The 16,164-nt window shown below is 32.9% G+C and overlaps 3 protein-coding genes across 3 annotated transcripts; 2 read left to right on the plus strand and 1 right to left on the minus strand.

Moving 5' to 3' along the window:
• The first annotated feature begins 675 nt into the window (after positions 1 to 675).
• Positions 676 to 8,930, plus strand: LOC110710094. The gene is made up of 5 exons (XM_021888361.1): positions 676 to 1,442; positions 5,762 to 5,862; positions 7,145 to 7,261; positions 7,369 to 7,470; positions 8,588 to 8,930. Exons 1-5 carry the CDS (start codon positions 1,211 to 1,213, stop codon positions 8,756 to 8,758), a joined length of 723 nt encoding a protein of 240 aa, XP_021744053.1. The 5' UTR covers positions 676 to 1,210; the 3' UTR covers positions 8,759 to 8,930.
• Positions 8,931 to 10,725: 1,795 nt separating this feature from the next.
• LOC110710096 (cyclin-B1-2-like) lies at positions 10,726 to 13,521 on the minus strand. The gene is made up of 4 exons (XM_021888362.1): positions 13,274 to 13,521; positions 13,098 to 13,198; positions 11,327 to 11,424; positions 10,726 to 11,021 (listed from the first exon to the last, which is right to left on the minus strand). The coding sequence occupies exons 1-4, from the start codon at positions 13,400 to 13,402 to the stop codon at positions 10,921 to 10,923; spliced, it is 429 nt and encodes a 142-aa protein (XP_021744054.1). The 5' UTR covers positions 13,403 to 13,521; the 3' UTR covers positions 10,726 to 10,920.
• Positions 13,522 to 13,878: 357 nt separating this feature from the next.
• Positions 13,879 to 15,859, plus strand: LOC110710097 (protein FAR1-RELATED SEQUENCE 5-like). Its single transcript, XM_021888363.1, has 2 exons — positions 13,879 to 13,918; positions 14,790 to 15,859. Exons 1-2 carry the CDS (start codon positions 13,879 to 13,881, stop codon positions 15,857 to 15,859), a joined length of 1,110 nt encoding a protein of 369 aa, XP_021744055.1.
• The last annotated feature ends 305 nt before the right edge of the window (positions 15,860 to 16,164 follow it).

Genomic DNA, 16,164 nt, shown 5'->3' on the forward strand with positions numbered 1-16,164 from the left:
TTGTTTTCGGTTGTGTTATGAGTGGTTGTTGATATTGTGGGTTGGTCATGAATGTTGTGATGAGTGGTGATGTCGGTGGTGTTTGTGGTGGTTATAGGCGGTGGTGTTTGCAGTGGCCCCATGGGTGTGTTGAGTGGTGTTGGTGCGTGGGTGATAATGGAGGAAGAAGGAGGAGAGAGATACAAACAAGAAGGGGAAGGAGATAGAATTTTTTTTTTTTTTAATTTTTAGATTTTTCTTTAAAAAAATTAAAAAATAAAACTTTGACTAATCGGAAATTGCCACGTGGATGGTAACCGGTTGTAAAGGGTAAGGTGACCTGTTGGGGTTGCTAGGAGAAAATATATAGTAAACTTAGGATTATTCAAGGTTAACCGAAAGGTTGGATTATTTTGGGTGAATGGGTGAAAGGTTGGATTATTCTTGTGAAATTTTCCTAATTATTATTAATATAAAATTTTATTTTTATAAAATTATTTTTAGTATAAATAATTATTAAAATTATTTTTAGTATTAATAATTATAATTATTCAAAATAATAAATTATTATCATCAATACAATATTAATTATTATTATTGAATATTAACTATTATTATTAATTATTATTTGAAAATAGAGAAAAACATATTTTTTTGAGCAGAGCAGATTTAATTTGAGCAGAATAAAGCAGCTCTAAGAGCACTCACATTAGTGAGCAAATTTTTTTTTGCTCATTCTCTCTCTAGCTACTTTCTCTCTCTTCCCAACCAATTTGCTCATGAGCATTTTTGGTGAGGAAATTTTATCCCACTAGTGATCAAAAAATAATTAAATTGCTCATGAGCATTTTTCATTTTCCTAATTGATGTAGTACCATTTCTACCAAATATACTCACCATTTTTGCTCATGAGCAAAAAAATGCTCATTGATGTGAATGCTCTAAAGAACGTGGCCTAAGTCCCTAGCTACAAATCAATTAAATTAAAGTTGCTCTTAATAAGTCAAGTCTAATGTGAATCTTATCTTTGACCATATAATTACTCTCCATCTGGTCCCGCGTGTGCCCTTTCCCTCCTCCCTCCTGCTTGTGTGGCGTCCATCGTCCTCCATATATCCAGCCAAATTAGATACCACATTCTCCATTTTTTTTAATTTTATTTTAATATTTTCTTTCTTAAACTTCATGTCTAAATTCTTTCTTCTTCTCAATTTTCTCTCTCCATTCTCCAATGGCGGAAACTTCTGCACTTGGTTCTTCATTACTAACCATTTCTCGAAGCTTCCGTCAATTCTCTCCTTCCCTCTCTTCTAACATTCATCATCAACCTTTCTCCTTCTTTATTCCACCTCTTATTTCCTCTCGATTTTTCCGATTGACAGCTAAAGCTTCTTCTGATGATCCTTTCGACTTTGATTATGGATCGTATCCGTGGGACCCTCAATCCATTGATTCTAATTCTGGTAAATCGGTTATTTACTGTTCATTTGCCTCATTTTTTTGAAGTTTATTAATAATCATATGATTCAATTTATTTCTGCTTTTGATTATCCGAATTCAGGGAATTAAATGGCATTCCTTTGATTCTACAACTTTGATGGTATTTGATTTTTAAACATAAGTTAGACATTTGTTTGAATGTGGATTAATGATATTTGGGTGTCTGCAATATCAGGGTTCTAAGTTTTATTGCTATGATTTTGCTAGAGTTTCGAGTTACTTTAGTGTTTAAGCTAGTTGGCAGATGTTATGTACTTAAAATTTTTGAGTGTATACTGCAAAGGGTAGGTTCAATGTAAGGATGTAATTTTCGGCTTTCTAGGCTTGGTTATCTTTATCTGGCTTTAGCAAAAGCTTGATCTTTCTATTGAGTTTTAGAATTTGTTTAAGTTGGCAAGTTGGAAATTTAAGTTTAAAGGTGGAGCTTGAAGCTCGCTTGTCTATGCATTAACTACTTGAACTCATATGAGGTTACCTTGCAACTTAAAAAACTTGCTTTATTTGATGTGTTAGCATGTAAATTCACAAACAATGGGATTTCAAAAAGAATAACCTAAAGTTCTCGATGTTTTTGTGCTTCCTAGCATTCCAAACTATGCGTCAGATATGTCCAAGGGGTACAATGGACATGAATTAGATTAAACAGCACTCCAACGGTTATAGTTGGAATTTTGCTTGCAATTATTACAAGTTAGCTACTAGCTTAACCATTGGAGTTAAAAACGAAAATTAGCTTGGGCAAGCTAATTTGCTTGACAAAAGGATGGAGAATGCTAGCCAACTATTTATTGACACATGGAAAATAATTCAATAGCAAGCTAGTAGCTTGGGGTACAAATCAAATAAAGAGTTAATTAGCTATAAATGTTATGTGGCAAGGCAAGCTAATTGGACAATTAGCTTGCCATAAGAGATGCTCTTCTTAAAGTTGTGATGGGTTTTAGGCTTTGCTATAAAATATATTAGAGGAATTAACTTGGACAATTTTAAAAGTTGTGGCATGTTTGAATGGTTTTTTAGACGAACTTAGTCAAATGTGTATGAGTTTGTGAAGTCAAATGAATGATCAGTGGGCTGGTTAAGATATACTCCCTCCGTCCCCGGTTGATAGTCACTTTTGAAGAAAAATCACGGGAATTAAGGAGAATTAAAGAAAGTACATTGAAAAAGTAAATTTACATTGGGTATGCAAAAAAGTAGAGGGAGAAAGTAATTAAAGTAAATGGGAAAGTAAAATTTACATTGGAAAGTTAAATTTGCACAAATATTTTTGCAATTGTTAGAGAATTTTGGTAAAAAAAATAATATTAATGGTACTTGAAAAACGCAAATGTGACTAACATTTTGGGTGCCCAAAAAATGGCATAAGTGACTATCAATCGGGGACGGAAGGAGTAGATCATTGGATAAACAATCTATAAAAGCGGTACAAGTTGGGTCATTTGTTGGAAAGTTGAACATCAATGATCGTTGGATGAGGTCTACTACATTGGTAAGGAAAATATTTTTGTTTGTTTTTTGGTGCAAAGGCATAAATATACAGTTAGTCGTCTTTACAACTTTTTTGGTAATTTCGGTAATGGAATTGAAAGGAATAGAAGGAAGGGAAAAGATGAATACGAGACCTAGAGTAATTATATCGTCTAGTGTTTGGTGTTATGGAGCCATTGAAAGAATCCAATGTGTTGTTAGTTAGTCAATGATAGAAAAGACAGCGAAAAAATTGGCAACCTTTTAAATTCTACTCTATTTATTTCTTTTCCCTACTAAAATTCCTTTATGATTATTACTACCAAACATTAGAAACCCATGTAAGTCCTTTTCATTCTTTTTCATTTATAAATCCTCTATATAGTGCCTAGCAATATAAATTGAAGTTCTCTTGCGTTGCACTTTCATAGCAAACTGGACTAAAGTACAATTGATCATTACATATCAAGTCTCAAAGTCCGATTATGAGAGGCTTCTCATAGACATTGTGTCCTCACCTCTTTTGTACTTGCCTTACTTTTCATAAAAATATGAAATACGTAGTTATCTTGTGGAGTGACTGAATGTTACAATGATTGTAATGTTCATAAGCCATGACACTGGATGGCTTTTTCCACTTTGGATTATAGATGTATGTTTATGTTTCCCAACTTATACTTCCTCTGTGTCTCAATACATGCAACAAGTTGACTTCTAATTGAGTTTGTAATAAATTCAACCTGGTGAATGTATTAAGAAACAGAGGATGTATTATGTTGTAATAATGTTGTAATAAATTTGTAATGATTTAGGTAAAGTTAGATAATAATTTGGTAGGACTTTAGGCTAAGTTAGATTGTCAATCTACTTACATTGTTAAAGTTTTCCTCTTGATAGGAAATTAGATGAGGCTTCCTTCATTGTTAGAAGTTTGGATTATCAATTAGCTACCAGCCTACCATGGTGATATCTAGAGTGTGCTGGCGCAGAACAAAGTTGAAGAGTGCATCATCTATAAAAATACTAATATCTCTAATTTTTTTCTTACTTTTTTCTTTCTTTGTGTGTAAGTGCCCTAGTGAAATTTTGCTGGTGGACAAGCATTTACATGGACATTGACATGAGACTTCCCTCACAAAATTGCACTATAAATCCATAAACATTACCTTGATTTTTACTCTCTACGAAACTGGATGTAAAGGCCTTTATATATATACACATATATATTTGTCAGCATTTAAGTCAGAACCTCAACCACCACCTCTCTCCTCTGACGTATTACTGTCATCAGTCTCATGGCCATCGTTACCACTTCTTCCAATTGCTCCAAAAAAAAAAAAAAAAAAAAAAAAAGTAGAAGAAGATGAATGCAGCTACCACCAAGGCTCCAAGGCTTTGGCTTTGAGGACATCAGTGTTGAATTTGACACCAAATGTTCAAAATCCCCAAGTTTTGGACTTTTGGTCTTTAGTCAGAAATACTCATTATTTTTTGTGTCTATTTCTTAAATTATGGTGGATGGTTTTGGAGAATTATGAATATTGATATTAGCTTTTTGTCAACAGTTTGCAGTGGTTTTACATGATTATGGATCAGGTGATGATGGTTTGTTTATATGATTCTGGGATGATAAACCAGTCGAGGTTGGCAGGAATGGTGACAGCATTAATGTAAGTGGTGAGGAAGCTAAATTAAAAATAAAAAAATCAAAGAAGAAAAAAGAGGGAGAGGCCAAGAATACCTTCAAGATTACATTAAAAAAAATTATAATAAATGAACATTATCTAAGTAGATGTTGGCATGTTTTACTAGAAATGGAGAGGATGGAGAGGGTTTGGCTGGGTTTGTGGCTTGGTAGTGGGAACTGGGAAGGGATTGGGGTGGGGTGGGTGGGAGGGGATGGGAAGGGGAGAGGTGATTTAACTGGTGGTTATTTAAAAAAAAGGCTTAATTTAAGAAGGTAGACCAAATAGTTTGAAATATAAAGTTACTCAATATTGTAATTAGTTTGAAAATACCGCTTATAGTTGGGATCGTTCTTTTTTAGCTACATGTCAGAGACGACAACTATGTTAATATAATTGTGTTTATTGAATGTGAAAATGTTTATTATAATTTTGTTTATTGAACGTGAAAATGTTTATTCTTCATTTCATCTTCTTTATCAAGTAAATTGTGGTCTCAGATATCAAAATCAGAATGTTGTGACAGATGTAAACAATTTTTTGTTTTTTTCATACTAGTCAAGCAGGAGAAATGGTGTTCTATAGCTTTTTTTTAATTTAAAATCTCAGAATAGGAGCCCTTCAAACAGAGCTGTTATATAAGATGAATTTTTGAGGTTTATGCTGTAGCCTGTTGATGGGAAATGATGGTGTATCATCTTTCATACTACAGATGAACTGATTTATAGTTCAGAACAATTACCCTTATTTACTTTGGGGGGGGGGGGGTGGTGATTTTATAGACTGGGAATAATTCTTTGATTGTCTTTTATGTAGAAGGATATGTCTCATAATCATTTGCAAATTGGATGATTATCCTTTTTTTCTTCTGATACAAAGTAGTTTCCTTCAGCTTTGCATACTTGCTTTTAAGTGTGATGTTAGTCATGTTACTTGCCCTGAGCAGTCTGATGGACATCCTTTTAAGTTTTAACCATGTTCCCAAGTTGGAATATTGCACTTTCGGTTCAATCTTGCATTATAAGTACTATTGTATTTTAGTCTAATGCTTTATTGCCAGAAATAGGTCAGATATAAGCACTTCTGAAACTTTCCAAACTTTTGTTGAAATTTGAGTTGCTGTATAGGTATTCAGTGGGTTCGTGAGGACACAATCACAATGTTCACTGCAGATGGGCTCATACAACTTGGAGGTTCTTTGGTTCCTCGGCGTATTTCTCCATTAGAGGTATGCCTTGATTTGGAAAAGACTTACTCTATTTCCTAATTTTGGTTTAAAAGATGCATTTAGTCATTGACTTAGGTAGCAAGAGGATCATTTTATTATGAGCTTAATACAGAGTAAGAAATTGACTTGTGGTTTGGTTGGAATAAGTTGGGCTTTATGCTTATAATTACAAACCTTATTTAATGATTTTTTATCATAATGTTTGATGGTTTTTTTATGCTTGAAACTTTCTTAAATACAAGTTTGGTGCGAACTATATGTTTTATGAGATATGCATGTAATACTTCCACTTCTCTCACTCTATTGTTTTCCCTTTGGGTCTTAATTAATTACGACGATTTTTGAAACTTACCATTAATTAGTCAGAGTTGTCTATACTCTATATATTACGAAGTATATCCTTGTATAACATAATCTGATTTGATAAAATTTATTTTACTTTTGGCATGAAATGTGACTTGAAAATTTTAATAGATGATTTATATTTATCTTTTATAATTCTTATGGTTTTTATTCATTATATACTCATTACTAAATAAAAAAAGAAATGTAAAGGTTGCTTTTGTCACAAAAGACCAAAGATGTGAGGATGCAGAATTAAAATATTCAACTGAAGTATCCAAATATACTTTCTTTGTTTCACTATGATTGTCATTTAATCCTTCCTGGGATGTTTCAATATGATTATGCTCTTGTTGATCAGTTTTGTTCAAGTGCCCTCAAATTTGACTTGGTGCGTATGCCAATTCAAAAGTTTGCCCTATATTTTTATTTAGTATCATCAACACGTATAAATCATAAAAAGTTGATATTCAAAAACTACATATTGAAATGTACAAGTCACCAAAATTGGTCAAAGTGGAGTGTGTGAATATTGCAAAAAGTCAAGCAACAGAGGGAGTACTAGCAAATGTGGCATTTGGTGGCATGCATGTATGATGGCTCAATTTGCTGCTTTCATTGTAAGGGTTGCCGGTTGCCCACTCTTAGGGCTTGACCTGCTTGTCATCCATAATAGCCCTGTGCTAGCCAGACTTGTGAGAGAGCCTCTTTTTCAGACATACTAAAATCTATGCCTTACTAACCAAACTTAAGTCAGTGTTCTAAATCAATACAAATTTGGACTCGTCGTGGCATTTACCTCTGGCTATTGCTATTGAAATTTGCTATTTGCTGCATTCACGATGTGCTGATTACCATTTATTGATGTCTTCTTTCAGTTCAATGTTTTATTTTTAGTTATTACTTGTTAAGTTGCCAAAATTGGGGTTTCATAATGCAGAAGAGGCAGGGTAAGGTGAGAGTTCCTCCGAGGTATCAGCGGTTTCAGGAGAGCGATTATATGGATCCAAACCAAAGCCTTTGTCTGGGTGCACTTTTTGATATTGCAGCAACAAATGTAAGGAATGTAGATAGCTACAATTAGTTGTTGAACCAGACCTATTGTTTATGTTTTAATGCGATTTTGTTGTACTTCAACGATGCTTTTGTAATTAAATTTGTCAGGGGCTTGATACGGGTAGAAGGCTTTGCATCGTCAGCTTTTGTCGTTCAATTGAGATGCTTAGTGATGTTGTTGAGGACAGTGTCCTGGAGCAAGGTGGAGAGGTTTGTACCAGTGAACCTGTTCTATTAATTTTTAATTTAGCTGCGTGAATTCAAAGAAAGATTCATGTTGTAACATTTTGATGCACATGTTTAATCTATGAACATCTTTTTATGGTGTGAATTCGTGACTGTTTAATATGTTTACAAAGACTTCCTCATCAGAAGATCCAAAAATAAAGGGGTAATGTTCCCAAGTAAGATTTTAGGCATAACAAATTTCCTGTACTAACCTTTAAGCTAAATTATATCTTATTTGAAATTACTCCGTCACTTTGAACTTGTTATTTTCTTATTGAAAAGCTCATTTTCCAGATAGAAACAAGCATAAAATCTAACGTGAAAAATAGGTCTCTTTGGATGTAGATCTTTTGAGCTACAAACTACTTCCTCCAATTTTCCTTTGATTTAATTTAGATGCAACACTTAGCCTTTTGCACTATTTTTTATATTTTACTTTGACAATTCTAGGTAATTTATACTACGTATTTAAGAAAAAAAAATTGCCTTGCGGATCTTGTTATATTCGTGAAAGTGCATTTTCAAAATTGCAACTTAGTAGGTTAGTACTCCCTCCATTAAGGATTAATTGCAATTGTAGGCATTACAAAAAGTTTTTGGAAAATTAAAGGGCGGAGACCAAAGCGTGAATATAATATTAATAATATATAGCATAGTTACTGGGAATTAGTTTTAATTGTTAGTGGGTAAGAGAATTAAAAAAAAAAAAAAAAAAAAAAAAAGTGGGGTTGGGTGAGAAAAATAATAAAATTATAGTGCAGCTAGGGTTAGTAAGGGATATAATACTCTGTAAATAATATTGGGTCCTTACCAGGTAAGGATATGTTGCAATTAATTAGAAACGGATGAAAAAGAAAGGTGTTTTAATTTAATTAATACGTGATGAATAAAGTATAATTTTTGTTCATTGATGATTAAAATTATAACAATTGAATTCATGCATTGAGAATGTTAGTATAGAATTGTTGCAAATAAATAAGAAATGGAGGAAGTATATATTTTCCTTAATAGGAAATGGAATATAGCAAATTACTTCCATGTAAATGCATCCTGTGCTTTTAAAAAATTCATATGTATGCTGAAGAACTGGATGGTGCAGGTTGTTGTCGCTGAGAAAGGAACGAAGGGTGGATTACAGGAGAAGCTGAGTATGACTGTTGCAGTGCCACTACTTTGGGGTGTTCCTCCTGCTTCCGACACACTTCATCTTGCTGTCAGAAGTGGTGGAGGGATAGTGCAGAAGGTATTTTGGCAGTGGCACTACATGTAAATAAACTGCTGACTTAGTTTGTCTAACGCATCTATTCATCTATTGTGAATTCTGTACATAAGCTTAGAATCTATATATTTCTGAAACTGTACATTTGTGTAATCTTTACAATCTAACATTTGACAATTATATTCCTCAATTCTTCATTAATGGACTTGAATTTCTTGTTTAAGATTTACGAACTGTTTATTTGCCTTTCATAAGCTTAATACGTTTGCTAACTAACATGCTTTGAAGTTTGCTAATTAACAAACTCTTGACCATTCCCTGACTTTGGGCTTTTTCATTTCGTTAGTCTGTTTACAGTTATTGAGAGGGTTGTCAGTATCAAAATGTCCAGAATGAGATTATTGTCTCCCTAAATCGGTCTTTTTTCCTGTTCTTGTAAAGCTGGCTGTTCAAAGTTCTGTTTTAGATCTCAGTTACAAGCTGAGCCATTCTCTCTCAGACTCTCAGATGTTATTCTGTTTTAGATGGTTTCTTATGTGTCTGGAGTCTGGACCTGTTTATCTTGGGCTATGTCATACTTCCTGCATAATTTTTTAGCTGATATATTTTGATTTGTGACACTATTCACAAACTCTTAACTATTGTGATTTCTATTTAAGAAGTATAGTTATGTAAGGTTTTGTTAGAAATGGTTCAATTCATAATACTGTGTACATTTTCTTTATAATTTTTATTGTTGATAATTAGATATTCTAATCGTAAAAGTTTTGCATTGACTAACGTGGTAAAACAAATGTACCAACTAGAAAATATTTAAGAAATAGTAAGACTATAGTCATCGAAATTGGTTTGGATCCCTTTGAGCCACTTTGTTTTTCCATTGATGTAATTGTAATTAAAATGAAATTACATGACTAGGTAGCCCGGCCTGCTGTGCATCCTCTTTTTTTTGCTCATATCTCGTTCTATCACAAAGGTCATAGTTTTCTTGGGGCTTCCATCAACAACAAATAAATGTTTATCCCTTTAAATTAGAATTTTAGGGTTAATTTATTTATTTATTTATTTAGTTTTGCCTGTGTTTTCTACAATATGATGATGGGTTGTTAAAACTTAAAAGGTAATTCAGGTGGCTAAGTCAGGTTCGTTTTGAGTCAGTTATTAAGAATTTTAACACTAGTATGAGATATTTGAAGAAAAAACAAATGCAACTATAGTAAGCATTTTCAACATATGGATTAAGGCATTATTTAGTTCACCTTATTTTTACTTATTTCAAAAAAAAATAAGTTTAGATCAGATCATCGTTTTATGGGCAGTTTTTTATCGCTAAATATCTTTAATTTTGTAATGAATTTTTTTTTTTTATAAAAATCACTTATTAATAAAATGCACATTATTACAAATTTAACAAGAGCCCACTTAATATATTTTTTCCTAATTGATTATCGTATATTTAAGGTCAAAATTTAGTCAAATTTGACATTCAGATCAGACCATACCAAATAAGTTCAGATAAGCAAAAATAAGGTGACTTAAACAAGCCCTAAGTTCGATATACTACCTCCGGTCCAAATTGCTCGCAACTTTGTGGTATTATTTGTGAGATATAAAATATTCCAAAGTTGCGAGTAATTTGGACCGAAAGTAGTATTAAAAGTCAAGCTCCAGATTTAAGCTTGCTTCTATGGAGCCTCAATAGAGAAATAAACCATTAATGTACCAAAAGAAATTTAGAACCGTAATTTGAATGTTCTGCTTTTTGTCGGAGCAATTTCTTGTTTGATAGTGTTGGGGAATTCCAGAATTGAAGAAATCATTCAACTGATAAACTTATCAGACCTGAATTCACAGTCAGCTTACATCCTGTGAGAGTCTCTTTTCACAAGGCCCTTAATCAAATGGAGTCTCACTTCCTACTAACTTACTAAGCAAAGAAAATTCAGACAACCAGCTTGTGTTTTTGCTAGGAAAGCCAACAGCATCATATATGTATTAAAAAATCATAAGCATGCAAAAGAGGAAAACTGGATCAACTATTGGAAGCATAAAAATTTAAATGTAAGATCATTCATACTCCCATTAGATCAAGCTGACATATTTCCATAACAAAAAGTCTCACTAGAGTTAGATGTCTAAGGAAACAATAGCAAGATCATTCATACATCCATTTCCAACTATTTGAGAACATCTCCAGCAACAATAGTAACCCATCAGAAGAAAGACGGGGCAACTGGTCCTTTAGAAAGGCCTAGACGAACTTCCATGCCATGATGCATGTCTGGAACTCGGAGGGATTCTGAATCACGTGGATCTGCAACAGAACAAGATATGAGACCAACAAATAGCTCAAACTATTAATTCTCATACTAATATGCTATCGATTTGTAGTGAATGTACTGTGATCAAAGATCAAGCAGGTGGGTACCTCAGTAATAACATATAAAAACCAGAGTGTAGTTAAAAGTTGCAAAGAATATCAGTTGCATCCAAAGTACAAAGAGGAAAATCAATGTAAATACTTAAACTCTATTGGTTCTGCCAACTATATCGTGGTTTGGGCAAATAAGAGAAGCACATATTTTGTTAAAACAATTAAAGTTGCGTGTTTTTTATTACCGTTCAGATAATCTTCAAAACCAATATCATCTAACGTTCCTGTCACTGCCTCCAACCCTAGCATAGAGGATGATATTGGTCCAGGAGGCCTCTGGAACCTGCAAAACAATAAGGAATTGCATGATCAGCTGAACTCAGATCACTTTCCTACCAGATCCCTTTTTTTAGCACATGCAAGTCAAAGACTAGCAACAAAAGCTCATATACTATGTATTAGTGAAGCATGTGCCAACAGCATAGAAAACAAAGTAAAAGAAAAATGGTAAGTCAGATTGGAGTCACAATAATGCTTAGCACTACAGTTGGTACATTTTTTCACAAATTATATGACACTTGTTTAAGATAGGTATTTGTCCAGAATTAAAGACCAGTAAAACATAGGAACATCATGAACAACCTAGCATGGAAATAGAAAGGTCTAAGAATATACAACTTACCTAATTGATGATGGGTCTCTACAGACATGCAAAACATAGCCCAAGAGATAAATACAATAGATATCGATAAGCAACACATGAATATGCTGCCCCAACCCACGGGTATTAAAACAGAAAATTTGGGAGTGATGTGATCATGAAATTCAGAGTAAATTGTAAGTTAAAACAGTATGCTTCAGTGCTTCCTATTCTCTATACATATAAAAATTATAATTCAAACTTCAGACCTTACTAGCAAAATGATACCAATTAGAGTGCAAACCATCAAAGAAACCACTCCAAATATTTAGCCAATGTTCGGCTCAAATGACTGAAAAAACAATTAGAATCCAGCTTATACGCTTGGGCAACTAAAATTTGAAAAAAAAAAAATGGAGCATCAGAAAGAAACTACTCCAATATTCAACCAATGTTCGGCTCATGCTCTTTTTCCTCACAATAGAGGGAGCAATAGTCCTAGACCAAGCAATAATTTCTCCAAAGCTAGTCCCTTTAATGAGTACCCAATGTCAACTACTTACATATTAGTCTTTAGAAAATCTCATACTAGTAACATCTGTAGATTGATATTACTAAAAATTGTTTCAAACAAGTTTTTTTTTATTAACTATTAGCAACTTGGCTCAAAACACACTTACAGAACTTTAAACCCTCATCTTCTCTCTCAACACCTACCAAAGATACATAGACTTCTAATCTAACCTTCCTGGCACTGATAGCGAACCCAAAAGAAACAGTGGTAATCCCAACAAGCATACTCGTACTTTATTAGCTGCGATCTTCACTCTCCAATTTCCATTTTCCAACTCAGATATTTCCATTCATAAGGCATAATCACCTCACCAGTCATGATAGATCAGCTGAAATGTCATAGTTCTAGCCTTTCAAGTTTTTAACCTTAATATACCACATCCGAACCCACAGTTTAGCCTTTAACAATAATCTGCTTAACACTACCTCATAAAGCTGTTGCAGATTCACTTGCAGGTCTAAACCCAACAGCAGTAACCAAGACATTCACATAATTTCACAACATTTCTTATTAATTAATTCCTAACTAGCGAAACTGATCAAAAAACCCTGCTTCAATCCCACAAATCCACCCGAAAACCCCATCACATAAATCCATCAATCACTAATTCAGTCTTTAAGTAGATGCCCACAATCCTTAGTTAAGCAAAATGAACAAATTCAACATCTTAACGCCCGAAATTCATATAAATTAGGGTTTTTCACAAATTCAATTTACAACAATCACAAAACCAGAAATTGAATCGCATTAAAAACAATAAAATCAATAGAAAAAATTAATAGAAAACTAATCAGAAGAAAACCTAGAAAGAATTTGTCGATCGAGGTCCATCTTAAGCGGAAGAGCGGAACCATAAGTGTTAGCAAGAATCTTCCTCTTCATCTCTTGCTGAGTTTTCTCCGCCTAAATCGATGAAATAATCATCAATAACAGAAGAGAGAGAAAGATAGATGAAAATGAAGAGAGAGAAAATTGTACTTTAAGAACAGCAGATTGTAGAGGATGAGCTTCGAGAATCTCGCTCTTGACGCCATGGAAACCGAATCGAAGAGCATCGTTGTGGATTCCTCCAATTTGATGTGGAATGACCTTTGTTCCTTCCTCCATTGTTGAACTTCTTCAATTAGCTCGAGTTTTTTCTGTGTTGTTGTTCTGTGTAAGTGAGATGCATAAATTGATTGCTTTTATTTTGTGCTTTATGTTGCTTTTTAGTTTTGGGCCGCCTTGTTGTACAAGAAATTGTGATTTGTGACACTCCTTTTTGTTGCAAATTATAATATGCACCCTTGTGCATATAGTTTTGTGTGCACCACCAATTACACGCTGCCATGTAGCTTCTTCTTTTCGAGCTGAAGTTTCTTATTTTGCAATTATTTTCCGCGTTTCTTTCCTTTTTCAATTCCTTCCTAATTTCTCAAATTTTCCTTTTCAATTATCATTCAAAAATCTTCTTTCGTCGATTTTCTTTCTCCTCTAGTTTTCTCTCATCAATTTTTTCTCTCCTTTACTTTCTCTCTCCGTTTATTTCAGTGCTCTATTCACCATTTTTTTATTGCTCTATTCTTCATTGTTTTTTCTTCGCCATGGATTTGATTCCTGTACCTGAAGTTCTTGATATTGGAGGTTAGATTTCTTATTTTAATTGATAATATTCGTTAATTAGGTATTTCCAATGTAATTTTTTATTACTTTTTAATTATTGATAATTATTTGAATTTTTAATTATCGTTTGATTTGAACTCATTCTATAATTAAGTTTTATTTAGTTGCTAAAATTTGATATGACATTGTGATTTTCTGAATTTGATTTTTGATTTTCTTGAAATTTGAAGTTTAATATGATTCTGAACATTGCATAATATGATTTTTGATTAATTGATTAAGTAATCAAACTATTGATCTATTTCTTTTAATCTTCTTGAATTTTTGAAGAGATTTTGATTAATATGATTATGCAATAGTATTTTGTTAATTTGTGATGAATTTGATCATTTGTTTATTAAACTGTTCATGAATTCTTGATTCTGAACATTCGCATCTTTTGATTTCTTGTTGAACAATTTATGTCGAGAATTTGATAGATATACTTAAATTTTAGTTCAAAGTGTTTTGAATTTGATTTCTGTATCCGAAGTTTAATATGATTCTGAACATTGCACAATATTTAGGTTTAATTAGTTGTATTTTTAAATTGATTTAGATTTCTTATTGTTTTTTATTAATTTGTGATGAATTTGATCATTTGTTGATGAAATTTATGAATATTATTTGTTTATAATTCGATTAGTCATATTATTAGTAGTTTTACAATATTATGAACACTGTTATTATACTTTTGAACCTTTATGTTATTTTATTGAACTTTTGATCATGTATGTTTATAAATATAGGAATGTACAAGTAATTATGAACATCGTATCCCTTTATTTGGACTCTCTTGTTTTATTTTTGAACTTTAATAATGTTTGTTATGCATTTTGTTTGTTTATTGCAGTTTATAAGTATGAAGTTGTTTATAAGGAAAGTGAGAAGTCTGAATTACAGTGGAAACAAGTCAAAAGTGATGCGGAGGCATATGAAATGTATAATGATTATGCATTTAGGCATGGATTTAGTATTAGGAAAGGGAAAGTTCGATATGTTGGTAATTCAAGTGTTTGGAGAGGTAGAAACAACCTATATTCAAATGTTGGTTTGAAAGATACTTCTTCTAAGGTGCCTAAGAAGTTTTCTAAGTTGGATTGCCGTACATGTTGTGAAGCTTACATTGATTTTGTTATTGATGAGAAAGGTGTTTGGACTGCTGTTAAACACAATATGGATCACAATCATGCTATGATACCTGTTGAGAAGAGACATCTCCTTAGGTCTCAAAGGAAAATTCAAGGTGAGCATTTGAAGTTCATAAGTACTATAAAGGCTAGTGGGGTTAGGGTTACGGATTCTCTTCGCGCTTTAAGGAAAGAAGTTGGTGGATCTCCTAATCTATGCTACACTGTTACTGATGTTTACAACACTTTAGCTACTGAAAAAGCTTGCAGATTAGAAGGTGGTGATTGTAATGCTTTGATCCAGTCTTTTGCTACAAGACAAGCCAAAGAGAGTGACTTTTATTATGAGTTTGAGGTCGGTGGAAATCATGCCCTTTGTAGTGTATTTTGTAGGGATGGAAGAATGCGAAGGGATTATGAAGCTTTTGGTGATTTGATGGTCTTCGATACCACCTATAGAACTAACAAATATGGCATGATTTGTGCCCCTTTTGTTGGTATGAATCATCATTGCAATAATGTCATGTTTGGAATGGGTTTTGTTCTTGATGAAAAGACCAGCAGTTTTGTATGGTTGTTTGAGGCTTTTATGAGATCTATGGGAAGATGTCGAGACCCCATAACCTTAATGACTGATCAAGCCCCTTCAATTGCTGCAGCAATTCGACAAATTTTTCCAAGCACTCGGCACCGTTTGTGCACTTGGCACTTTGGTGAGAACGAATACAAAGACCAATATAGGAGGACTCAGAATATTGAAAGGGTTTCCAGAAGTATTCGATTATTTTCTTAAGTACTGTGAAAGTCCTGCTGAATTTGCACATTACTGCCAAGGTAAGCTTTTTTTAATTTTATTTGAACCTTTTAGTTTATATTTTGAACTGTTTCTGTTTGAAATCTGAACTATTACATTTACATATTTGCGGACTTAATTTTATTGAATTTAACTTGATTTGTTTCTTTTTGAACATTAATGTTATATATTTGAATTAAATGTATTAAGTTTTGAACCTTTCTTTATATATGAACTATTAATTATTTAATTTCAACATTTTTACTTTTCATGTTTAACAAGTGCATGTGAACAGTATTATTTAT

Source organism: Chenopodium quinoa, unplaced genomic scaffold (assembly GCF_001683475.1).
Source record: "Chenopodium quinoa cultivar QQ74 unplaced genomic scaffold, ASM168347v1, whole genome shotgun sequence".
Taxonomy (NCBI): domain Eukaryota; kingdom Viridiplantae; phylum Streptophyta; class Magnoliopsida; order Caryophyllales; family Amaranthaceae; genus Chenopodium; species Chenopodium quinoa.

Excerpts from the sequence above, each read along its gene's own strand:
- LOC110710094 (XM_021888361.1), top strand. The coding sequence starts at position 1,211 with ATGGCGGAAACTTCTGCACTTGGTTCTTCATTACTAACCATTTCTCGA. Across the intron at positions 5,863-7,144 it reads GGCGTATTTCTCCATTAGAG|AAGAGGCAGGGTAAGGTGAG; the intron begins GTATGCCTTGAT and ends TTCATAATGCAG. Across the intron at positions 7,471-8,587 it reads TCCTGGAGCAAGGTGGAGAG|GTTGTTGTCGCTGAGAAAGG; the intron begins GTTTGTACCAGT and ends TGGATGGTGCAG.
- LOC110710096 (XM_021888362.1), bottom strand. The coding sequence starts at position 13,402 with ATGGAGGAAGGAACAAAGGTCATTCCACATCAAATTGGAGGAATCCAC. Across the intron at positions 13,199-13,273 it reads TACAATCTGCTGTTCTTAAA|GCGGAGAAAACTCAGCAAGA; the intron begins GTACAATTTTCT and ends TCATCGATTTAG. Across the intron at positions 11,425-13,097 it reads GATCGACAAATTCTTTCTAG|GTTCCAGAGGCCTCCTGGAC; the intron begins GTTTTCTTCTGA and ends ATTGTTTTGCAG.
- LOC110710097 (XM_021888363.1), top strand. The coding sequence starts at position 13,879 with ATGGATTTGATTCCTGTACCTGAAGTTCTTGATATTGGAG. Across the intron at positions 13,919-14,789 it reads TGAAGTTCTTGATATTGGAG|TTTATAAGTATGAAGTTGTT; the intron begins GTTAGATTTCTT and ends TGTTTATTGCAG.